This window comes from Hylobates moloch, unplaced genomic scaffold, assembly GCF_009828535.3.
Source record: "Hylobates moloch isolate HMO894 unplaced genomic scaffold, HMol_V3 SCAFFOLD_21, whole genome shotgun sequence".
Taxonomy (NCBI): Eukaryota; Metazoa; Chordata; class Mammalia; order Primates; family Hylobatidae; genus Hylobates; species Hylobates moloch.
This window is the reverse complement of record NW_026652296.1, coordinates 41,405,650-41,431,374: the sequence shown is the minus strand read 5'-3', so window position 1 is coordinate 41,431,374 and position 25,725 is coordinate 41,405,650. Positions and strand designations below refer to the sequence as shown.

General features: G+C 44.9%; 1 protein-coding gene across 3 annotated transcripts in view; it reads left to right on the top strand.

Annotated features, from left to right (window-relative positions):
* Positions 1 to 25,725, top strand: part of RIN2 (Ras and Rab interactor 2) — a 240,683-nt gene that overhangs the window by 108,021 nt on the left and 106,937 nt on the right. Inside the window, exons 1-2 of one of the 3 annotated variants that reach the window (XM_032142349.2) lie at positions 17,063 to 17,481; positions 20,263 to 20,355. In XM_032142349.2, coding sequence (XP_031998240.1) covers positions 20,299 to 20,355 — 57 coding nt within the window. In that variant the 5' untranslated portion in view covers positions 17,063 to 17,481; positions 20,263 to 20,298. Of the gene's footprint in view, positions 1 to 17,062; positions 17,482 to 20,262; positions 20,356 to 25,725 lie in introns of those variants that run through there. The other 2 variants (XM_032142350.2, XM_032142352.2) reach the window with 2 other exon arrangements.

Genomic DNA, 25,725 nt, shown 5'->3' with positions numbered 1-25,725 from the left:
CCAGATGACAGTGCTGGACCCAAGCAATTCTCCCCCCAGGCCTCCCAAAGCATTGGGATTACAGGCGTGAGCCACTGCACCGGGCCAAGTTATTTTGAAATAATGTCAAACTTCCAGAACCGTGGCAAGAATAGTTCTGAGGACTCCTCTGTACTATTTGCGCAGGTTCACTGACCTGTGCCATTTTGCCCCATTTCCTGTATCAGCCTCTGAACCAGGTTAGAATAGATTGTAGCCATCAGGCCCCTTCACCACTTACTGGGCCAGTATATACTTCTGAAGAACAAGGAGGTTCTCCTACATTCCCACAGTTCGATGACCCAAGAATGGAGCCTAATCATCATATGATACTTTGATCTAAACCTCAGATGCCAATTTTTATCATTTTTCCCAATAATGTCCTGTATAGCATCTTTCTTTCTCTAGTCCAGGAACTAGTCCAGATCATGTCTTTTGAGGGAAGGTGTCAGGCCTCTTTAATCTTGTCTTTTAAGAATGATTCCTCAGGCTGGGTGTGGTGGCTCAAGCCTGTAATCCCAACACTTTGGGAGGCCAAGGCAGGTGGATCATATAAGGCCAGGAGTTCAAAACCAGCCTGGCCAACATGGTGAAACCCCGTCTCTACTAAAAATACAAAAATTAGCCAGGCATGATGGTGCACATCTGTAATCCTAGCTACCCAGGAGGTTGAGGCATGAGAATCACTTGAACCCAGGAGGCAGAGGTTGCAGTGAGCCAAGATAGCACCACTGCACTCCAGCCTGGGCTATAGCATTAGACTCTTTCAAAAAAAAGAAAGAAAAAATGGTTCCTCAGCCTTTCTTTGTTTTTCACGACATTGATATTGATGTAGAATCTAGGCCAGTTCTATGATGGGATGTCCCTCAGTTGGGGTGGGTATGATGTTTCTTTGTGATGAGATTCCACATACACAACCTCTGTTGGAATATCCTTTAACTGATGCTGTGTTCTTCTTAGGCATCACATCTGGAGGAACACAGCATCTGGCTGCCTTCGTTGGGGATGCTGATTTGGATCACCTGGGCAAGGTGTTGCCTAATTTCTCCACTGTATAGTTGCTATCGGTCCGCTTGCAACTAACAAACACTGTTTAAGGAGATGTTATTATTTATCTTTAAGCCGATTTGAATTGGGTTTTCTGTTACTTCCAACATAAAAACTCCTGGCTGATTCAAGGGCTCATTTGTATTGCAGGATTGATTGCTGATTACCACGGAGAAACAGGCAAGGGATTATGAAGAGAAAAATAGGAGGGCTATCTTAAAAGCTTTCACTGTGATCTGATGGGAGCAGATCTGGACCAAGGCACATGGGGATCCTAAGAGGACTAATCATTTTGTGACACTTCTTTTTCTTTGAATTTATTTTGCAAGAGCTGAACAACAACAAAAATGATACTCTTGCCAGGCAGGTGGCTCACATCTGTAATCTTACTTTGGGGGGCCAAGATGGGGCTTTACTTTGAAGCCAGGAGTTTGAGACCACCCTGAGCAACAAATTGACACCCAGCTGAAGCTTCATCTCACGAGGTATCTTTGGGAGACAGTATATATTGTGCACCTCAGAGTTATCCTACTAAAATGAGGGAGCAGGATTGAGGTGAGAAAAATCACCATTGCTAGTAAATAAGAGTGCATCATGCACTGTGTGGTTTCAGAATTTCTTCTTCCTCAGACTGCCAACTTAGGTCGCACGTTCTAGCCATTCTAGGTTGGCTTGTTCTAGGTTTGTCTGGGAGTTAGGGCATGCATTGCCATATGTCAAAATACTCAACAAAGATAGATCAGTGTTAGGAACGTTTCCTGTCTCCACTTCTGTGGGGTCTCTACTCTGAAGGAGGTAGAACCAATGTACACATCACGGCTTCTCTAAGGAATCATAGGCAGGAACTCTGCCTAACAGGGACTATATCTCCAGTTAAAAATGCTGAAATGGGTCCCTAGTTTATTTCAATGATGTTTATGAGGAGGACACTAAGATTTAGGAATTGTGGACTCTTAAGTTATTTCACTGGTTCAATAATGGGGTTAGATAATTATGGGGGCGGTGCTCAGGGAAAAGTCCATGAACAAGGTGGGTGATATGGTTAAGCTTCGTGTCCCCACTCGAATCTCATCTTGAATTGTAATCCCCAGGTGTTGAGGGAGGGACCTAGTGGGAGGTGATTGGATCATGGGGGCAGTTTCCCCCATGCCTAGTGATAGTGACTGAGTGCTCACGAGATCTGATGGTTTTATAAGTGTTCAGAAGTTTCTCCTTTTTCACTCATCTCTCTCCTGCTGCCTTGTGAAGAAGGTACTTGCTTCCCCTTCCACTATGATTGTAAGTTGCCTGAAACCTCCTCAGCCATGAGGAACTGTAAGTCAATTAAAACCTCTTTCTTTTATAAATGACCCAGTCTCCGGAAGTTCTGTATAATAGTGTGAGAATGGGCTAATATGGTGGGCTCGAGCTGGTCTTTGAAGCATAGGCAGAATTTGGATATATGAAGTAGGGAAGGTGATTTCTTTGCATTGATCCAAATGCAAAGGTGGGAGTGGAGATAAAATACGGGTAAGATGCATGTGCGATTGTACCTCGCTCACTTCTTCCTACCATACACTCCTATGCACGTCTTTTTTTTTTTTTTTTTTTTTTTTGAGACGGAGTCTCGCTGTCATCCAGGCTGGAGTGCAGTGGCGCAATCTCGGCTCACTGCAAGCTGCGCCTCCCGGGTTCACGCCATTCTCCTGCCTCAGCCTCTCCGAGTAGCTGGGACTACAGGTGCCCACCACCACGCCCAGCTAATTTTTTGTATTTTTAGTAGAGACGGGGTTTCACCGTAGTCTCCATCTCCTGACCTCGTGATCCGCCCACCTCGGCCTCCCAAAGTGCTGGGATTACAAGCGTGAGCCACCGCACCCGGCCTCCTATGCACGTCTTACTGCAACTTTCTGCCTGGCCATCTGAGGGTGCCATCAAGTTAATACCCCCAGGAGAAATTCTCCAACAGTGACCTACACAACCCAGCTTCCTTGACCTCAAGTGGGACACCTCTGAAGCACACTCACCCCACATCATCTGCACTCCCCTGAAGCATCATGCTCTGGTGGCCCCCAGCTACACATGTTCAGTCTTAAAGGATACATATTCTAAAGGTAAAATCATGACATTAATAGAAAACTTTTTAAAAACTACATCAGAGTGAAATACTGGACATTGGAAACTACAAAATGTGGGACGCTGGGTAGGGAGTGAGGGTTGAAAAATTACCCATTGATTACGATGCTCACTATTCAGGTGATGGGTATACCAGAAGCCCAAACTTCACCACTACACAAAATATGCATGTAAGGTACCTGCACTTGTACCCCCTAAATATATTTAATAAATAAATTAATTAAATTTTTAAAAAACTGCTTAAAATTTTTTAAAACTCATTAGTGAATGAGGGAAATGGTAAAATGTCACAACTGATTTAAAAGTAGACTCAAATAGCACTTACGTACAAATATATAACACATTTTTTCTTTTTTTAATGTTTTAGTTTATTATTTTTATTATTTTTTATATTTTTTTATTTTATTTTTGAGGCAGAGTCTTGCTCTATCACCCAGGCTGCAGTGCAGTGGTGCAATCTCGTCTCACTGCAGCCTTGATCTCCTGGGCTCAGGTAATCCTCATGCCTGAGCCTCCCAAGTAGCTGGAACTACAGGAATGTGCCACCACTCTTGGCTAATTTTTTAAAGTTTTTTGTAGAGATGGGGTCTCACTATGTTGCCAAGGCTGCTCTTGAACTCCGGGGTCAAGGGATCCTCCTGCTTCAGCCTGCCAATATGCTGGAATTACAGATGTGCACCACCATGTCCAGCCGTATAACATACTTTTTCTGGAAAGGACCAGATAACATTTTAGGGTTTGCAGGCCACGTAGTCTCTGTTGCAACTACTCAGTTCTACCATTGTAGCCTGAAACAGCTATAGAGTATATGTTAATAAAGGAGTGGTCGCTGGTGTTTCAATGAAACTTTATTCTCAAAAGCACGTGGTAGGTGCATTTGGCCTAGAGACCTTCTTTGCAGACCCCTGATATAGGCAATTAAGAACACTGAACTTACTTTACAAGTGGATGCAAAACTGGTCAATATCCACAGGGCACTAATCAAGTGCATCTCCATAGAACCGAATTTGCATCTCTGGGGGCAACACTCGTTTGCATTATTATCAGTTTTCTACAATTTACAGAATTGAAAATACAGTTGATCCTCATTATTTGTGAATTCTGTATTTGCAAATTTGCCTTCTTGCTAAAATTTATTTGTGACTCCCAAATCAATAATCATGGTGCTTTTGTGGTCATTTGTGCACATACACGGAGGAGCAAAAAATTTAAATCACCTGGCACATTCCCAGCTGAGGATGAATGAAGCTCTACCTTCTTGTTTCAGCTCTCATACTGTAAACAAGTGTCCTTTTTGATGTCCTTTTGATGCCTTCTTCACATTTTGGGGGGCGTGTGTGTGTGTGTGTCTGTGTGTGTGTGTGTTGGTTATTTCACTGCTTTAAGAGGCCCCTAAAGTAAATGCCAAACAACTGTTTAAGGGCAAGAAGGCTGTGATGGAGAAAACATGAATGTTAGATAAACTCTGTTCAGGCTTGAGTTATAGTGCTGTTGACCACGACTTCAGTGTCAATGAATCAACAATACATACTAAATAAGGTGGTTTTAACTAGAAACACACATAAAGCAAGGTTATGCATTGATCTGTTAATGAAAATGCTGTGACCAGGGGCTAGCAGGAACCTAAACTGGTATTTCCCCTAGGAACAATGGTTCAGTGTTTGCTAATTCATGGTTGGTGAGGACTTTACAGAACTTAATACCATGAAGTACAACAATTGATTGTGGCTCAAAGAAAGACAGTGAAAGGTGGAGCTCACCCAGAAGGGTGCTTAAGACAGCACACCCTGTCATTATCTCATAATGCTTCCTGGCCGAGGCGGGCGGATCACGAGGTCAGGAGATCGAGACCACGGTGAAACCCCGTCTCTACTAAAAATACAAAAAATTGGCCGGGCGTGGTGGCGGGCGCCTGTAGTCCCAGCTACTCGGGGAGGCTGAGGCAGGAGAATGGTGTGAACCTGGGAGGTGGAGCTTGCAGTGAGCCGAGATTGCGCCACTGCACTCCAGCCTGGGCGACAGAGCCAGACTCCGTCTCAAAAAAAAAAAAAACAAAAAAAAAACAGAACAACAACATAATGCTTCCTGGTGTCAGTAATGCACCTTTCCTTGGCTGTCTTCCCTTCCCTGACTCCCTCACAGTACCTGTCTCCTTCTCTACAGTGTTTCCTATGACTACCTCCCAAGGAAACAACTTGCACAGCAATGCTTCTCTCAGAGTTGGCTTCCAGGGGAATGGAGACTAAGACAGGTTACATTGAGCAGAGGAGTGTAATGACAGTTGAGGGTGTAGAGACATAATTAGCAACTGAGATTGAATAGTTGAGTTGGTTGCAGAGCAGAAGGGGCCCTAAAAGGGAATATAGATACATTTTTATTTTTTAAATTATTTTATTTATTTTTTTATTTTTTGAGACAGGGTATCATTCCATCACCCAGACTGGAGCGCAGTGGCATGATCTTGGCTCACTGAAGCCTCCTCCTCCTGGGTTCAAGCCATTCTCATGCCTCAGCCTCCTGAGGAGCTAGGATTACAGGTGGGCACCACCACACCCAGCTAAGTTTTGTATTTTTAGTAGAGCTGGGGTTTTGCTATGTTGTCCAGGCTGGTCTCCAACTCCTGACCTCAAGTGATCCACCCACCTCAGTCCCCCAAAGAGCTGGGATTACAGGCATGAGCCACCGCAACCAGCTGATAATTTGTTTTTAAACGGAGTCTTGCTCTGTCGCTCAGGCTGGAGTGCAGTGGTGTGATCTTGGCTCACTGCAACCTCCACCTCCTGGGTTGAAGCAATTCTCCTGCCTCAGCCTCCCGAGTAGCTGGGATTACAGGCACACGCCACCATGCCCGGCTAATTTTTGTATTTACTTTTTTTTTTAGTAGAGATGGGGTTTCACCATGTTGGCGAAGCTGGTCTCAAACTCCTGACCTTGTGATCTGCCCACCTCAGCCTCCCAAAGTGCTAGGATTACAGGCGTGAGCCACCGCGCCCGGCCTAAATTTTTAAATTCTAAAAAGATGAGTTAACTGGGTGTGGTATTGCACACCTGTAGTCCCAAAGGAGTCTGAGGGAGGAGGATGGCTTCAGTCCAAGAGTTTGAGGCTATAGTGAGCTATGATTGTGCCATTGCAGTCCAGCCTAAGCAACAGATTAAAAATTACTTTTTTTAATAAATAAAAAATGGGTTGCAAACAGGGAAGCAGAATGCTGGTGCAGGCCTGCAGGATGGAATGGAACAGACACAGACAGTGGTGATGCAGACATTTAAATCACCCAACACATTCCCAGCAGAATGTGTCCTTTGGTGTGGGCCTGCAGGATGGAATGAAGCAGAGACAGACAGTGGTGATGCACAGACGTTTAAAGAGCTGCTGAAGTCATTAGGGTCGGCGCAGTCCAAGGCCTGAGTGAGTGCAGAGGATGGGAAGGAAGATGAGTGACGTTTCAACCAGAAGAGATTCAGCAGAACTGCAGAGTGACTGATGTGAGGAAGAAAGTGAGGGCACAGCCGGGGTCCCTCCCTCTGATGCTTTGAGCCTGGGGTTGTCATTAACAGAATAGGGAGCGAGGACTTCAGGGGAACGGAATGTGAAGTGGAAAGTCTGCACTGGAAACTAAATTTCAGAGAAAGAAACCAAAAATGACTGCTTCTTGTACTTTTTTCTAGACAGATATTTCTGAGTATAGGAAAAGAGGAAGCAGACTCCACAAACCCTTGGCTTTTGTTTTTGTTTTATTTTTTTTGATCCAGGCAAAGTAAGTAATTGCAATCCAGAAATAATGCACAGCTCTGCCATCTGAAACATCTGACTTCTATCCTCTGGTTTATCTTCAGGTCGTATAAATCTTTTGCCTATGACCGAAAGATTTGATTTCTGTCTACTCTCTGTATATACCCCAATGAGATAATAAAGGGGTAGACTATAATTCAAAAAAAGGGAAGAGGAGAGAAAAGGAAAGACTCCTAACTAAGAGAATAGGGCTTCACTGGAAAATAGGGCCTATGGAGAAAGCCTTGGTTAAAATGGAAGCTTCCAGATGTAGGGAGGGCTCATGTAGAGAGAGGTACCACACAGACTATGATGGCATAACAGACAGGCGAAATGGGGACATGTGAGTAAAGCCCTTTATAAATCAAAATACCACATACCTGCCAGGCTCTGTGGCTCACGCCTGTAATCCCAGCACTTTGGGAGGCTGAGACAGGCAGATCACTTGAGATCAGGAGTTCGAGACCAGCCTGGCCAACATGGTGAAATCCTGTCTCTACTAAAAATACAAAAATTAGCTCAGTGTGGTGGCGGGTGCCTGTAATTCCAGCTACTCAGGAGGCTGAGGCAGGAGAATCGCTTGAACCCAGTGGGGCGGAGGTTGCAGTGATCACACCACTGCACTCCAGCCTGGGCAATAGAGACTCCATCTCAAGAAAAAAAAAAAATACCACACACCAAGTGTACTGGGGCATTCATTCTTTTATAGCCAGACCCACCAATTTGGATTACGCCAGTGAGGACTGTGAAGAGGTCATTTTGGCCCAGTTTGCTTTACTGATTTCAGCAAAAGCACTTACAGCCTTCTGGAGAAGAGTAAGAAGATAAGGTCTTCAGGAAGATAACAGCATTAACTTCTAACCTTCCCCCTTGCTGGAGATGCTGTTACAGCCACCCAAAGAGAGGGACGCCTTGTTTTACCAAGAAACTCAGCTTCTGGGTGATTCTCAGGCATGTTATCTGTCTTCCTATTATCTGCAGTAACTCGAGGTCAACGGATGTTGATTGCAGAGGATTCATAACATTACCCCAGCCCCAGAGAAAGTGTGCATATCTCAGACACAAGGCAGAGGTATTTTTCAGTGCTTACTGGATATGTTTTGACTCCCAAGACAAGAATGTTTGGAGGGGAAAGGCATCTGGTTTGGAATTGAGAGTGAGATTTCAGAAGTCTAAGACAGTGGGTCCATAGTGCAGGGTTATAGTGTTGTAGACTCACCCCGTGAAAGAGCCATAAGGCAGAGGAAGGAGCACAAGAGCCAGGATGCTTCTCAGGAGAGAGCCTGACCTCTTGCTGGAATTCAGAGCTAGAGAGAAATGAGGTTGCAATAGGGCTGTTGAACCTAAGCCCACCTGCTTTCTGCAAGTGCCACAAGGATTTAACTAGGCCCACACAGGACCGAACCTTATACTTTTGCAAACCAGGATTGGATGGAGGGTGGGAGAGGACTAAAAGCAGTGGTGGGGCTGGGCACAGTGGTTCATGCCTATAATCTCAGCACTTTGGGAGGCTGAGGTGGGAGGATCGCTTGAGCCCAGGAGTTCAAGGCTAGACTGGACAACTGTAGAGACCCCTATCTCTACAAAAAAGTCAAAAAATTATCCAAGTGTGGTGGTGCACACCTGTAGTCCCAGCTACTGGAGAGGCTGTGGTGGGAGGATCACTTGAGCCTGGGAGGTTGAGGCAGCAGTGAGCCATGATTATGCCAGTGCATTCTAGTCTGGGCGACAGAGTAAGAGTGTCTCAAAAAAGAAAAATAGTAGCGGAAGCTGCGTCCATTCTGTTGTGAGCCCTAAGATGATCCTACCTGCCACCCGGTAGTCCCCTAACACCTGAGATATGCACTTTGTCCTATCCTAGCCTCACCCCTCCTCATGGAAGGAGAAGTTTTTGGACCAAACAAGTTGTGCCAGTCTTGGGCCCACATCCCCTCCCTGCCTCGCCCATGCTCCCAATGCCCAAAGCTCTGGAATCTCTTCCCGCATGGCCCAAGCGTGCTTCCACTGCCTGGCAGGCTGTCTCCCAAGCCCCTGGGCCCACGGGCTGACTCTGCTCCTGGAGTAGCATCCGTAGGCTGAACAGTGTGGGAGAGAATGAAAGATGCACAGCACTTGGACATGAAGGATGGGGTATCCACAGAGCTATTGGAGGGAGAAGAGGGGTAACAAACCAGGGTCACCCCATGTCCCCGTGTTCAGGGACAAAACACTGACGAGTCTGAGAATTTTAAATTTAAACGAGGTTTCCCAAGTCCTCATAAAGGCACATTTGTCATGGTAGGAGAATAGAACATACTTTAGTTTACAGTTTGTTCTCTTGATGTATAATTTTTTAATATTCAGACATAAAGTATATGTGAACTTCCATCTGTCCTCTTGCCTCAGTCCCTGAAAATGCCAGTGTCCACCCAGCATCCTCCTGGGTGGCATGAAAACCCAGACACAGGCAATGATGCTGTCTCTACTGTCCACTCAGGCCATCCATCCATGGGCCCACTTGACCCTCCATGCTTTACTGTTTTCCATAATCTGACTCTTTTGCTATCATTATGACTCAAAGCAGTCTCTCTTGGACATGAGTTTGTACCCACCCTCAAATACTCTCAGTGGATAAGAGGAAATCCTGCTTCCTCCCCTGTACCTTGGGCTCCACGCTAACCACACCTGCCCTGTCTGGCCTCACTGCCAGAGGAAGGAGTCAGACGTCTGAACAAGAGGATGGAGTGAGGTAGACCATTGAGAGGAAAACCCTAAGCCCTAGAGAACCTGCAGAGCCTAGCAGAAATTATGTGGTAGTTGCAAATAGTGCAAAACTGAGTAATAGGAAACTGGATTTGTGAAATATCCTATGTCCTTGTCACTCCTAACAAAAAACATGAATGCCATTGGTCAGCCGAGACAGACTTTTAAACACGCCTGAACTTCTGAGGCACAATTGCTGCCACCAAAACCACCTTTTTGGTGATGGCAACAGATATCTCTGAGAGCATTACATGGATTTTTATGACTCTTTCATAGACACACAAAATACTAAGTTATTTCGGAGAACTGTTACTTTCTTTATGCTTTTCCCTTGCTCATTTCTGGATTCCGGTTGTGTGATGGTGTTAAATATTAATACATGTTATTAACACATTTACTATGTATAGAAGGTGTCATACTATGTATAGAAGGTGTCATGGTATGTTGTTATTTTGATATTAGACACTGTGCTTCCGCTGACTGTCCACATGGAATCTGGGGGCTTACAAGGAAGACATTCTTCAGAGGAGGCCATTTTTTCTTCAGCCCACTCCTTAAAATCTCCAGCATGGAAATTTTAAGGCTCTAATCCTATAACACATGGATGCAAGGACATGCACAAACACACAGCGTGGTCAATTTGCTTCACTGGTCGATATATTTCACTGGGAGTTTAGCACTTGTTTCCGTGGACTTTTTTCATTGTGTGATCTTCAGTGCTGATGTGTTGGCTTGGACAAACACCCAGAGGCTTCTCTAGAATTCCAATTTGTGCAAAAATGAAAGGGCTGAAAAACATGATTGGCTAGGGCCTTGTAGAGAATGAAGTAGGTTTGTATGCTATAGAGAGAGGAAAGATCTTCAGATCATAGAACTCTGTAAGGAAAATCCAACCACAGAGAGAACACATGGACTTCCTAAACTCTTTCATTTCTTTGGTATTTCAAAGTGGTATCAAAAAATGTGTATTTTTTTCCAGACCAGGTGCAGTGGCTCATTCCATCCCAGCACTTTGGGAGGCCAAGGCGGTCGGATCACTTGAGGCCAGGAGTTCAAGACCAGCCTGGCCAACATGGCGAAACTCTGTCTCTAACAAAATTACAAAAATTAGCTGGGCATGGTGGTGCCCACCTGTGATCTCAGCTACTCAGGTAACTGAGGCAGCAAGACAACTGATGAACCGGGAAGGCGGAGATTGCAGTGAGCCGAGATCACGCCACTGCACTCCATCCTGGGCAACAGAGTGAGACTCTGTCTCAAAACAAAAAAAAATTTCCAGCATGTTTTGTGGGTCAACAGCATGGTATGTGTGTTGTTGGCATTTTATCTGATCTAGGGATTCGTAAAGATAAGCGTGGTTCTTCCTATCATCTTATGCTTTAGAGGAAGTCATTCTTTTTTTTTTTTTTTTTTTTTTTTTTTGAGACAGCGTCTCACTCTGTTACCCAAGCAGGAGTGCAGTTGCATGATTAATGTAGCCTTGACCTTCTAGTCTCAAGCGATTCTTCCACGTCATCCTCCCGAGTGGCTGGGACCACAGATACATGCCACCATGCCCAGCTAATTTTTTGTAGAGATGAGGTTTTGCTGTGTTGCTGGGCTCAAGCGATCCTCCTGCCTTCGCCTCCGAAAATGCTGAGATTATAGATGTGAGCTGCCGCACCTAGCCGAGAAAGTCATTCTTTAAAAACCCTTCTCTTTAGCCTAGACGACTTCCTTGTAAAATCCTATGCGTTTACTCATTCAGCAAACATTTACTGAGCACATACATACCAGGAAGCACGTAAGGTATTAAAGACACTACTGTGAACAAGCAGATGAGATCTCTAATGTCTGGTTCCATAAAGGAAGATCTTTTCTTCTTCTCCTCTTCAACCTCCATAGAAATGGAACCCACTAAGTCTAAAATAACAGACCGAACATATGGCTTCCTTTAACTATTCCCGATGGCAGCATTTCACTTGGTTAAGATGAGAGCCAGAAATATTTCATGTCCTACTAGTGACAAATAATGTGGTTTCGTGGATAAAGCACTGGTTTCAGTCTAGAGATCTAGTTTCTTACTTTTGCTATCTTTTATTACTTAAGTGTATGAAGAATCAAATAAAAGCCACCTCTTCGGAGACCTTGTGGTTTAGAATTGGTGAATTAAATATAGTGGTGACCTGGAATTGGTTCTCCCTGCTCACTAGAGCTGATTGTTAAATTTTCATGAATTTTCCAAGTCTGTTGATGTCACATTGGTAGCTTGAAACCAGCCATGATGGGAGTATTTACACCACAAAATAGGCAAATGCTAAAACCCGGGGCTTTTATTTCCCAGAAAGCCAATTGTTAAACATTTCCCTGCACATCACTAAATAAAGGGAAGGGTAAACACCCTAATGGTGAAGGGGAAAGTTTGGAAAGACGTCAGCATATTCATGGTCAAAATGAAGGAAAAGAAGCAAATTAGTACATGAGATTCCAGGCAAGATGTATCCTAGAGGCTAATTTATTATATAGGGATGATGTTCCTCTCTTTTTCCTTCATAGCACTGGTTGTCATGACATTTTGACCCAAAACATTGTATTTTATTTCTTTATTTTTTAAAAGAGACAGAGCCCCTCACAGAGTCACCCAGGCTGGAGTGCAGTGCTGCAATCAGAGCTCACCACAGCCTCAACCTCCTGGACTCAAGAGATCCTCCCTCTTTAGCCTCCTGAGTAGCAGCTGGAATTACAGGCATGCACCACCACACCTGGCTAATAGACCCAGGACATTTTCATGTAACCCTGTGGACTTTGTTTATGTTCTTTACTCCACTAATGACATAGGCTGTTAGTAAACAAAACAAAAAACATTGTAAGAATAAAGAGTACTGTGTTTAGAATTTCAATACTCCATTGCTGGGCCAAAGAATATTCCTAGAGTTTCTGTGGAATTGCTTCTACTTTCCTTATTGACTGTCTAAGAATTACAAAATCACTAGTATTGTAGCCATTTCAGAATGAAATGGGTGAGGATGCACTCAACAGAATTTGTGATAGATCCAAACATAAATTGATGAATTATATCTCGCTTGTAATTCTGGAAAGTGAAAAAAACTTGTTCTGAGAAAAATGATACTGGTAGAAGAAAACCTGATGACAGCTGTCACTAACTACGCCCAGTCACACTCGTTATGACGGAACAAGTGACGGAAGCATCAATCTTACCAAATTCGGACATTCCAAATGTAACCCAGGGAATTTGGAACTTCATAGAAATAATGAAAACAGCCAACACCTCACAGGGCAGGAACCTTAAACAGTAAAGTTTCATGAAGACGAAAATCTTTTTGATCAATCACATCTCTTTTACAAAGTTTACAAGGAAAGTATTCATCCCTAAAACTATTTTCTATAAAATTAAAATTAAATGAATAGCTGTATGAAAAAACCTTCATACCACACACAAAATCCAAAGCTGCCAGATTACAACCTCTAATGAAAAATAATCACCTACGTAGATTCTTTTACCATCGTGGACAGAGAGCCTTGGAAAAGAAAGCTCTAAACTCAAGTGCTGACAGGTTGATGAGTAGACCCTGAGGAAGTCCCAGAGTGCGTGGCTTCTTTGTCCGTGGGATTCTGTGGATTACGAGCTGAGGTGGCTTATGACACTTCTGCATTGCATTGCATGAAGTTACTGCACATGTGTGTTGTGTGACCACTGATCACATGGAGCTTTTCGAGTGAGGAGGTTTGGAAATATTGTTGACCCTTGAACAACACAGGTTTTCAAACTGCACTAGTCCATGTATACACGGGTTTTTTTTCAATAAACATACTGGAAAATTCTGGGGGAGATTTGCAACAATTTGAAAAAAACGCGTAAGTTGTGTAGCCTAGAAATACTGAAAAAATTAAGATAATGCTAGGTATCTTATGAATGCATAACATACGGGTTAATTGGCCTTTTATGTTATCAGTAAGGCTCTGATCAATAGTAGGCTATTTGTAGCTAAGTTTTGGCGGAGTTAAAAGTTGTACTCAGATTTTTGACGGCTCGGTGACTCGGAACCCTTACCCCATCCATTGTTCAAGGGTCAACTGTACGCAGACTTTTCAATGACCTTGCGGGTAGCCAAGGGGAAGCCACCCCTCTTTCCCTGTTCAATCATATTCCAAGTGAGTTGAGTCCATCAGCCCTGAGGCCTGGGCCATGGGTGCAGGAAAAGCCATCAGTCAAGAGAGGAATAGGGATGCCTGCAGGGGTGGGGAAGAGGGATGCCTCAGGAGGCTATTTCTTAAATGGCCCAAGGGGGAAAATGAGGGCTTTGGATAGGAGGTGAGAGAAGTTTCCTACTCCAGAAAGGGAGGACTTTTTTTTTTTTTAGACCTGGTCTCACTCTATTACCCAGGCTGGAGTGCAGCGGAGTGATCATGGCTCCCAACACCTTTGACCTCCTGGGCTCAGGCAATCCTCCTGCCTCAGCTTCCCAAGTAGCTGGGACCCTAGGCACTCACCACCATGCCTGGCTCATGTTTTTATTATTATTTGTAGAGACAGGGTCTCCCTATGTTGCCTGGGCTGATCTTGAACTCCTGACCTCAAGTGATCCTCCCACCTCAGCCTCCCAAAGTGCTGGGATTACAGGCATGAGCCACCATGTCCAGTCAGAAAAGGAGGACTTTCTAACCAGCAGAGGAGCCCACCTGTTGCCCTCGGGTGGCCACACGGCCAGTAGCTACATGGGCACCAGCAGGGCTTCTGTGGTGTGGACAAGGTGAGAGTTTCTATGAGTCTGTGAACCAGTTTTCCAAGGAAAGAAGGCATGGACTTCCACCAGAATTAACCCCATTTACAGGCCGGTTCTGTAAGTGGTAGAAAGGAGTTTTAACCACCCCACCCCACAGCACCTTGTTAAAAAAAAAAAAAAAAAAAAAGGTTACTCTTAGAAAAATTGAGGCACTGGACATTGTTCTTAATTCCATTTTTAAAATACTTCTTAATTTTTTTATGTGAAAGATAGGATCTCACTATATTGTCCAGGCTGGTCTCAAACTCCTGGCCTCAAGCATTCCTTCTGCCTTGGCCTCCTAAAGTGCTTGGGATTATAGGCATATGGGCATGAGCCACAGCCCCTGGCCAACAAGAGTTTTTAAATAGGATTAGGACCAGGCGTAGTGGTTTATGCCTATAATCCCAGCACTTTGGGAAGCCAAGGCGGGAGGATTGCTTGAGGCCAGGAGTTTGAGACCAGCCTGGGCAACATAGGGAGGGAGACCTGGTCTCTACAAAATAAAAATAAAAAGATGAGTTGAACGTGGTGGCACACACTGGTAGTCTCAGCTATTCGGGAGGCTGAGGTGGGAGAATCACTTGAGCCCAGGAGGTTGAGGGGCAGTGAGCCGTGACTGCAGCAATGCACGCCAGCCTGGACAACAGAGTGAGACCCTGTCTCAAAAACAATAATTAAAATTAAAATTAAAACACTGTTGTTGAGTAAGGGGGCTGGGAATACAGTTCTTTGCATATGACTTCTTTCTTTCTCATAAATTAGCTTGTCTTTTCAATGAAAAGTTTTCATGACCTTCAAACTTAAAACTTTTTTAAAAGATGACTGTTGGGTGAGGGAAAACCTGTGTCAAACAGTGATCCAAGACACTTTAAAAATTTCTTTTAATTCACATAGTTTGAATTGTCAAGTCTGATCCTGGAATAACATTTTTCTGTCCAACGTGTAAAATATTGGGTAATACGAAGATAATTACGGAAATATTCAGAGAACTTCCCTGGGCCCAGACACAGAGCCACCTCCACTTCCTCCTACCTCTTTTAGAAAAAAACAAAAAGCATTAAAAGGAGAGATGACCTGTCTCCCTGGGAGCTGTTTAAGGGACCAGGCAAAAAAAAGTGAGATGCATTTCTTAGATTCGGACTTGACCTGACAGGTCCCCTAGGGTGAGTCACTTTTTCCTATTTCAGTCAATTTGGCTGTAAAATAATTACAATAACGAGGTCTTGTTTACTGAGACTGAAGTCCGTGCTGCTTGGCCTCATTCAACGGCTAGAAAGAAAAACTGAAGGCTGTGATTAGGAAGCTTCTGTAGCCAACCTCATGCAGCGCGGAGATGAGAATCCAGGACTTGAGTACGCTAAGTGTCTTTTAAGTCAGACCTGTGAGTAGTGGAATCCAGTATAATTGCTTTTGTTGCTTCTCTTGTGGGTTTGCACTTGTGACCTAAAGTAAATAAAATAGGATAAAATAGGAAGCTGGGGTAGGGGCAAAGGGAGAAGAGATTGGGCTGATGTTGGTCAAAGGATACAAACTTTCAGTTCAGAAGGAGGAATAAGTCCAAGGGCCGTGTCGTGCAACACGGTGACTGTAGTTAATACCAATGTATTGCGTATTTGAAAATTGCGGCCGGGAGCAGTGGCTCATGCCTGTAATCCCAGCACTTTGGGAGGCCGAGGCAGGCGGATCATTTGAGGTCAGGAGTTCAAGACCAGCCTGGCCAACATGGTAAAACCCCACATCTACCAAAAAATACAAAAATTAGCCAGGCATGATGGTGCACACCTGTAATCCTGGCTACTTGGGAGGCTGAGGCAGGAGAATCACTTGAACCCTGGGGGCGGAAGCTGCAGTGAGCTGAGATAGTGCCACTGCACTGCAGCCTGGGTGACAAAGTAAGACCCTGTCTCAAAAAAGAAATACAAGCAAACAAACAAACAAACAAAACGAAAAGAAAAGAAAATTTTTGAAGAGAGGAGATTGTAAGTGCACAAGTGCACTCAGGACAAATAAAAAGCATATGAGGTAATGCATATGTTAATTAGCTTCACTAAGCCATTCTGCAATATGTATACCTATATATTTCAGGATGTCATGTTGTATACCATAAATATAATTTTTACTCGTCAATAAAATAAAATCCTTCCCCCAAAATAGGAAGGTTACACTGGACTAAAGAAATTAAGAGAAGAGGAGAGGAGCGGAGGGGATGGGAAGGGTGGGGAAGGGAGAGTAGAGGTGGGCGGAGAAGAGGCGAGGGGGGACGTCAGAGGAGGGAACAGGCCTGTCCTTAATCCTTCTCAAGCTCTCTATCTTGCCAAGATCTGGCCTGTGGCCCGGCACAGCAAAAGCTGGAAAAATGCCAGTGACTCAACCCAGTTCCATTGATCAGTGAACTGGAAATCGGGGACTCTGTGTTTCAACCCCAGTCGGCCAGCCCACAGCCAGGGTCCAGGTGGCGGCCTCAGCTCCTGGCCTCAGTGGCTGTCAGTAGAATGGGTGGGGAGCCAGCCTCCAGCGGTCTCACATAGCAGGCAGGCAGCGCAGCCTGGAGCCCAGCCAGGGGACGCAGGAATCCTTTCTGCTTTTTAAGGACAGACTTTGCTTTACCAGAGCAGTCGCTCCTGGGGCCACACGGAAAGCCACCACTGAGTTTACTATAAAGTGACAGAGGCTGGTGTCTCTAGGAGAATGAGGAATAGTCACTTCCTGCCTTTGTCCATTAGCGCCGACCAACGCGACCAGCTCCGTTTACATTCTTTCAGTGGTGTTGTTGAAAGGGCTTGGCAGCTCCCAAATGTTTGCAGTGTCCTTAGTCTCATCAGGGCTGCCTTCTTCTTCTTCTTTTTTTCTTTTCTTTCTTTTTTTTTTTTTGCTAGCTTTTAGCTAGTATCTGGAAAGATCTACCGGACGTGTTGGACTCATTTTCTCAAGAATCCACTTTACCCTTCAGGGAAGCCGGGAAAAGAGCACGCTTCCAAACCGGTACAAGTCTGGAGGAATTTCACAGCCTCTCAAACTACGGTACCCTTTTTGTTTCTTAGTCCAGCCTGTCACTGGGGTGGGTTTCAGCATGAAGCTGCTGGGGTGACATCTGTGGGGAGGTGTGGGGAACCGCAGGTGAAAAGAAGTTATAATTTTAAATTGTATTAAATTGCTGTCAATATTGAGTCAAGGTGTCTAAGTTATGGTTTGGGGAAGAAAACTATAGCTAACTATAGCTACTGCAGAAAGATCTTAAACCAGAACTCCTTTGGGGCCCTGAAGAACTTTTTTTTTTTTTTTTTTTGAGACAGAGTCTTACTCTGTCACCCAGGCTGAAGTGCAGTGGTGCGATCATGGCTCACTGCAGCCTCAACCTCCTGGGCTCAAGAGACCCTCTCTCTTGAGTAGCTGGGACTACAGGAGCACGCCACCACGCCCATCTAATTTTTTTTTAATTTTTTGTAGAGACAAGGTCTCGCTATGTTGCCCAGACTAGTCTCAAATTGCTAGGTTCAAGTGATTCCCCTGCCTTGGCTTCCCAAAGTGCTGGTCATGAGCCACTGCACAGACCAAGAACTTTATTTTTCTGGCCAAGGACTTTATTTTTTAAAATAATAATAAGCTATGTACTGTCTGCTTGAATTATCGGATGGCCCCCAGCATTTAATCCCGTGGGATGTACCTGCTGCTGCACCTGGCAGTGTGTTCCTGTCACCTGCTCTCATCTCCCTCTTGGAGCAGCTTATGAAGGAGAGATGCCACCTGCATCTTTTGAAATGTGATGGATCTGCCTGCCCTGAGCAGAATTCAAACTGGATGGTGAATTGAGGACTGCTGGAGGTTAAAGTGTGCACATGCAGTTTTCAGGCAGCTAATTAAAATAAACTAGTACACTTCTGGAACCTAAACTGCTCCAGTGCTATAGGCAAAATTCCCTGTCTGCCCTGGCTCATCAGAAAGAGTTTGTATATGGAAAACTTCAGAACAGAACAAAGAAACTTAAGTCTGGATGAGGAATGAAGTCTTGGCTCTCGTTTAGCAATTCCTGAACTGCCAGGTGACATCAAATCCCCTGCCGAAGAAACGTCTGAAATAAAAAGAATTCCAGACATTAGGCCTGGTTCAAAGCAGGGTATGCTTTTTTATTTGTGTGCTTCTGGGCCTAAACAGGTCATGGTTTGCTCCCCAAGGTGACAGTGTGGCTCCCATTCCATCCCTAGTTCTGAGCATGGCACTGTGATTTCTTTCTGGAGTTGCTCCAACCTGTGACCTTTGCTATGAGTGATGAACCCCAGAACCTGAACTTCTAGAGTCAGCAAAGTCGCACACTGCCTTCTCAGGAGGTTTCTGGAACGTTGGCCTTCATCCCAGCAGGATCACAAGTGGAAAGAAACACAGGGAAGACACCGTCGAATCTTTAAAGTGGCCACAGCACGGAGCACTGACACAAAGAGACGATGGTTCTGGAAGGAGGGGTGGGATGCTCTGTGTCATTATTGTTTTCTAGATGGGATTCCGTGCACAGGCCATCGCAACTCACTGTGAGTGCAAGCAGGGGTGCAAATCGTGGGGCCAAAAAATTCCTCTCTGCAAAGATCCTTGCTCACTCACTGATATGCGCTTCTCAGCTGTAGATTCATGCTTTTCGACTTGTTGAAACATCCCTAAACGTCGCCCTCAATGTCCTGTTTGTGCCGCTGGCTCTCTGCCACTCAGCTAATAATGAAACAGCCTCAGTGAACCTGCAGCAGCAGCTGCCTTAGCTTCGGTGCCTACCCACCCCTGCAGCTGAACCACTTTGAATATTCCTTGATGGTGCAAGAGACAGTCTCACTATTCCCTTCACTGGCCCTCCTCTGTGTCCGTCACTGTTGGCATGAGCTACATCCTGTGCACGTTATGGCGAGAAGGGATGAATGAGGAAAGACAGGGTGGTTTTATACTTGATCTTGGGACAGTCACTGGGTAAGGAAGGGTTTGGGGGTGCTCCCCCAGGCCCCCCTCAATGCATGAAGGCCTGAGCCAGGTCAGCTGGCAGAGGTGTGTATATGTTTAACTTTGAACTGAATGTTGAAGGTTTTGTGACCCAAAGGGAAGAATTATTGGGATCTGATGCCCTAGCAGGGGAAACTCCAAGCCCAAAAAGCCACAGTTAGAATTCAGAACTGTGTTGTTACCCTGCCTCTAAGTTTTCCTCTACGTTCAACTCCCCTTTTTTGGATGATCGTGAAGCTGTTTACATGTTGTCCTCTTCTGTGAACTGATCCCTGTAAACGGTGACAGGATTTTATCCAAATATTTCTGATTTCTAAGGGAAAAATAGAGCGATTTCTTCCCAGTGCCCTTCTGTTGACCTTGCCTGGGGGAGAGGCCAGCAGAGCTAAGGATGACCTCACCCCGTTGCAGCAGGATTTCCTGGGTTGTATGGAACCTCCTTCTTCAGCTGTCCCTCTGTGATCAGCCACATTCAATACATAAACTTTCAGTGCAGATGATGGGGATGTCTAATATTGGTTCCGTTCACATTTCAGCAGGAGGTCAAACACACAAAGTAATCATTATGCTTCCTGAAGTCCCAAGGACCTTCGACGTCAGCGGCAGAGGTGGGAGGTGGGCTGGCGAGGTGGGGCAGTCTAGGAACTGCCCTGGTGGGGACAGGAAATTGGGCTGAAGGGAGATGTAAGGGCTTGGTGGGAAATAAATGGCACTGTGTTGTCGACGGAAAAAGATCTTGGCAGGACTGTTGTTGTGAGTGTTCTGTGGCTTAGAAAGGAATTTCCTACAGGCTGGACTAACCATTAAAAATGTCTCTACCTTCAGGAGTCCCCGGCGTGCAGTGGAGCCTCGCTGGGGGAAATGTCAGCTTGGACCATGGGTGCCTGCGGTCTGGACAAGCGAGGAAGTTTCTTTAAGGTAAAAGGAAGCCTTGATTGGGATCTCAAATCGTCAGCTTGCTGCCTGAGCCTGGGAGCTGCAGTGCTCCGTGGAGCTGCTGAAGGAAGTCTGCTCTCTGAGCCAGCACCGGCTAAGGGAGCTTGCCCGAGCCCAGCTGCTGATTGTTACCAGGGCTTATAACAGGTTGCGGGGTCTGTGATTTAGTGCTTTCATACAGGCACAGGACTTGGGGCATGGAGAGGGGCCACGCTGTGCAAGACGGCTGAGGCTGTCTTTATTTGAGAGCTGCTCAGTTTGTCCTTTTTCAGCTGCAGGGTTTTATGGTGGAAGCTGGACTTTGCTTTCCAGTGTATCAATGCTGTCGTCCATGTGTTCTCTCCTTGGCTTGTTTGTATGAATCACTGAAGGGCTCCAAAACAAACAAACAAACAAACAAACAAACAAACAAACAAAAAACAGCTTCCTAGACCGCACCTTAGAATGATGAAATATTATTTTCTGGTATATTTTATCAAACATCCCCAAAGGCTTCTTACGATAATGAGGAAGCATGATTACAACTGTCTAACTCTTCTGTGTTCCTATTGATGTTAATGGGACTAAATTACCTTGCTAGCTTAATGAGATAAGATTTTAAATGGGTGTTTTATGTACTCTGTGTGTGTGTATTTAATGAAGACTTGGTGGTCGCTTCTGATTTACACTTGGGAATCAATTCCCCTCTTGCGGCTTTTTGCTTTGTTTCCTTTCATTCACCCTTGAATTAAGGCATCCTCAGTATAGAAAATTTTGAAAATACAGAATTATGTTTAAAAAGGTAGAAAAATGGAAGTAAAATATGCACTTGAAATCTGTCATAGGCAGTGTTCCAACACCAGGTCTTGTCCTCAGAGGAGGAAGACGGAGGAGATTTTATTACTGAAGACAAGCAACTATGTTTAACAATTAACCAACCTTTATGGGTTGGAAGTATCTATTAACACTTATTTACATGTTTCCTGTTTCCAAGAGACCAAAACTGATATACTGTGTCAATTGTTGACTCTACAAAAAAAAAAAAAAACCATCAGAAGAACCTGCTGATAAAGCAAAGTTCATGAGATTTACTGAAATAAGGAAGAACATCACCAGGACACATTCTTATTCATGTCTAAGCCAGGGGAGATTAAGAGGCAGATTTATAGGATTCGGGGATCTAGGCCCAAGTCCTTCAAGCTGCATTTTTCAAGGTGGAGAACTAATTTGATTTCAGTGACGTCTATGCCACAATAGCTTGAGACTGGTGGATACAGCAAGACTAGGATATTGAAGAGGCTTTTGACAAGTAAACCCTTGTTTGATAAGTGAGCTGTTTTCCCAGGTGAGCAAATTGCTTGCCAGGACAAATTAGTGTGTAGACATTTCCTGCAACAAACAGTGAAGTTATTTATTGGTTTACAGCCTTAATTTTCTGGGCAAGAAGATCCTGGAAGAAAGAGTTAAGTTATGTTGACACAGATGGTCTCAATTATCAATCCTAATAGTTAAGCTTTGTGGACAAAGTAGTCTCAGTTCTCAAATGATTTACTCAGTTTTGATCAAACCTCTATAACCTCCACCCATTGGAGGCAAATGAGAGTAAGGAGCTCCTCAAGTCCCCTGTAGATCGAGAGCTAAGCTCACCAGGTTGCCCAATTGTCATCCTCCAGGTTCCTGAGTTGCATCTGATGCTGAGATATTTATTTCCCCCTGTTAAGAGGGATGATCCAAAACCTCTCCTTAACCCAAAGCACTGTCTAGATCAGCCTAAATATTGGCTAGTCCATAATTACCACCTTATGATGGTCAGGAAGCACAGTGGAGCCGTATCTTACATAGTAGTTAGATTTTAAAGTCAAGGCAAAAGAAGAAAATGGAGGCCAGCCACGGTGGTTCATGCCTGTAATTCCAGCACTTTGGGAGGCCAAGGTGGGCGGATCACTTGAGGTCAGGAGCTCGAGATGAGCCTGGCCAACATGGCGAAACCCCATCTCTACTAAAAATACGAAACTTAGCCGTGTGTGGTGGCCTGCACCTGTAATCCCAGCTGCTTAGGAGGCTGAGGCAGGAGAATCGTTTGAACCTGGGAGGTGGAGGTTGTAGTGAGCCAAGATCGCACCACTGCACTCTAGCCTGGGCAACAGAGCAAGACTCCATCTAAAAAAAGAAGAAGAAGAAGAAGAAAATGGAGTATAAAGTTGCCTTTGAACATTTCTTAGGAAGGTGCCCTGAGGGGCCCAATGTACTACCTATCATCAAGTCCATTGTAGCCAGTTTTTCCTGCAGTTCTAAGAAAATCATATTTGTTTTTATTTGAGTTTTCAGTGGGACAGCGGTTAAGTCATTGACTTATATTTCTGGGCTATGCTATAGGAAAGAACCAATCAGGTGAGAGGTGAGAGGCCTGCCTGACCCTGCCAAGGGTGAGATCTGCCATGTAAACTCTCCTGGGTCAAATACTCATGAAAATATTGGCAAAAGCACTTGCACTATTTAACTTGTCTGTAATTTTGTGTTTTTGGCAGAGTTTAAAGTGTTTAATTAATTTATTTATTTTATTTTTTTTTTTTTGAGACGGAGACTCGTTCTTTTGCCCAGGCTGGTGTGCAGTGGTACAATCTCAGCTCACTGCAACCTCTGCCTCCCGGGTTCAAGCGATTCTCTGCCTCAGCCTCCCGAGCAGCTGGGATTACAGGCACCCGCCACCACACCCGGCTAATTATTGTATTTTTAGGAGAGATGGGGTTTCACCATCTTGGCTGTGCTGGTCTCAAACTCCTGACCTCGTGATCCACCCGCCTCAGCCTCCCAAAGTGCTGGGATTAGAGGCGTGAGCCACCGTGCCCGGCCTTGTTTAATTTATTTAAATCAGATTCTCCATGTAAATGATATAGTTACTTTATTCTTCTTTCTTTCCTCTTTCTTTCTTTCCTGGAGCTCCCGGGCTCAAGCAATCCTCCCACCCTGGCCTCCCAAAGTGCTGGGATTACAGGTGTGAGCCACCGCACCCAGCCTCCTTCCTCTTCCTTCTAGACATGGTTATTCTTTGCTGTGACAATTATTCCATAATTAGTCACCAGCATTCACATGTAGTTCTCTGTGAGGAGAAGTGAACTGCCCTTTGGACGTTCAATACTGACTCTTTGCAGGTTCATTTGTAACAAGCTGGAGGGGAGTTCGGTGCTGAGATGGATTGTCACCCAGTGGGCACCTTCTGGGACCCACTGGCCCTGCTCTGACTCACCATGCTTTATTTCAGTTCTCACCTATTAAGTGCCCATGAGCAGCCAAGCTCTGTAGGTGGCCAGGGAGAGAAAAAGCAGAAGCCACCCCTAAACTCATGGAGCTTTCAGTCTGGTAGCAAATAAAGATATTAATCAAACAATCACAGCACCAGACACATAATTATAAATCATTTTTTAAAAATGCTTCATGGGAGATGTAAAAGGAGCTCTGAGAATATATAACCTAATCTGGGGTTCCAGAGAAATCTTTCCCGAGGAAGCGGCCTTTGACTTGAGAGCTGAGGTCGACATTATACCATTTAGGAAGATGGTTGGAGCTAACTTTTGGAGTGACTCTTGATGCTACCGCAACGCACTTCTCAGCAGATACCAGTGATGCCATACAACTGGAGAGGATGCTTTCATAAAGCGTGAGGTTTCCTGGTCACATTCTTGGCTCACAGCTGAATTCCACATGAGTATTATCCCTCTCTTGGCTATTAGTGCTCATGTGACTTTGTGTAAAGCACAGATAATTGGAAGGCAATCATTGGACCTCTTTTTCATCATTATCCTCCCCATCCAGTTTGTGTTTCTAAACCAGAGTTGCTAACCACTAGTAGTTAGCACTACTAGTGATTTGTGGTTTCCCATCTGTCCTGGCTCATGGACATGACTCAAATAGGCTGGAGGACATGAGGTGCGTGGATAACACACAGATTATCTGAGCATTTTGGGATCACTGAGATACCCCGTGGTTACTGTGGAATCGCATCCCAGAAGCTCCGACCACATCCATCCATGCAGATAAACCCATTTTCCAGTCACTCGCAGCACCATTGTTAATTTTCCACAACCATCTGGGAAAAGTAGTATCTTCCTGCTCCACAAAACACGTGGCAGAGCCGGGCGCCATGGCTCACGCCTGTAAATTGTAGCATTTTGGGAGGGCAAGGCGGACAGATCACTTGAGGTCAGGAGTTTGAAACCAGCCTGGCCAACATGGTGAAACCTGTCTCCACTAAAAATACAAAAATTAGCCAGGTGTGATGATGGGCGCCTGTATTCTCAGCTACTCAGGAGGCTGAGGGAGGAGAATGGCTTGAACCCAGGAGATGGAGGTTGCACTGAGCCAAGATGGTGCCATCACACTCCAGCCTGGGCAACAGAGCAAGACTGTGTCTCAAAAAACAACAAAAACAACAACAAAACACACGGTAGGGGAGAAGGGGTAACACCCTAGACATGGTAGCCAAAGTTACCTGCTTTTAAGTAATAAATGTGAACACCTACTGCTATCAGATTTCAAAGGTATATTGAACGAAAGGGTTTGTATAAGAAAGATGTCGTCTAGGCTGAGAAAGCTATTGGTAGTCTTGAATTAGGGGCAGAGATGCTCAAAGTTATCTTTGATCCCCCCTTTCCCTGAATCCCATAGCTTCCTCCAAGCCACCCCCACTATCCCTACCATCCAGGCTTCCAATGCTGGCAAATCCTCCTCTTTAAAAAATTTTTTTTTAATTTTTAAATAACTTCTCTTTTTAAAAAGATAGAGATAGGTTCTCTGTGTTGCCCAGGCTGGTCTCAAACTCCTAGCTTCAAGCAATCCTCCTGCCTTGGCTTCCCAAATCCCTGGGATTTCAGGCATGAGCCACCACCCAGGCCTAAATCCTCCTCATGTCTCCAAAGTCCTTGCCTTTCTTTCGTGTCCTATAACCACCTTTCCTGTCCTATATCCTGTCCTTGCCCTTCTTTCCTATCCTATATCCACTTGGCTGTTAGTGCTCATGTGACTTTGTGTAAAGCACAGATAATTGGAAGGCAATCATGGGACCTCTTTCTCGTCCTTATCCTCCCCATCCAGTTTAGGTTCTCATTCTTTCATTTGGTTCTCATTCTTCCATTGTGGGCATTATAAATGATGCCTATAATCCACCCACACCAACACTGTACACGGTTCTACTGATCCATGTCACCTGCTTGAAGACCCTGGCTCCTTGCTGGGCACAGGACCAAGTCTGTACCTTGACATTCAAAGATTTTCAGGCTGTGCTTCCACTTTCCCAGAACTCTCCCTCCACTGGTCCTGCCTCTGCAGCATCATGAGTCTCTCCTGGGGTCCAAACCCACCAATCCCTGCCTCCAG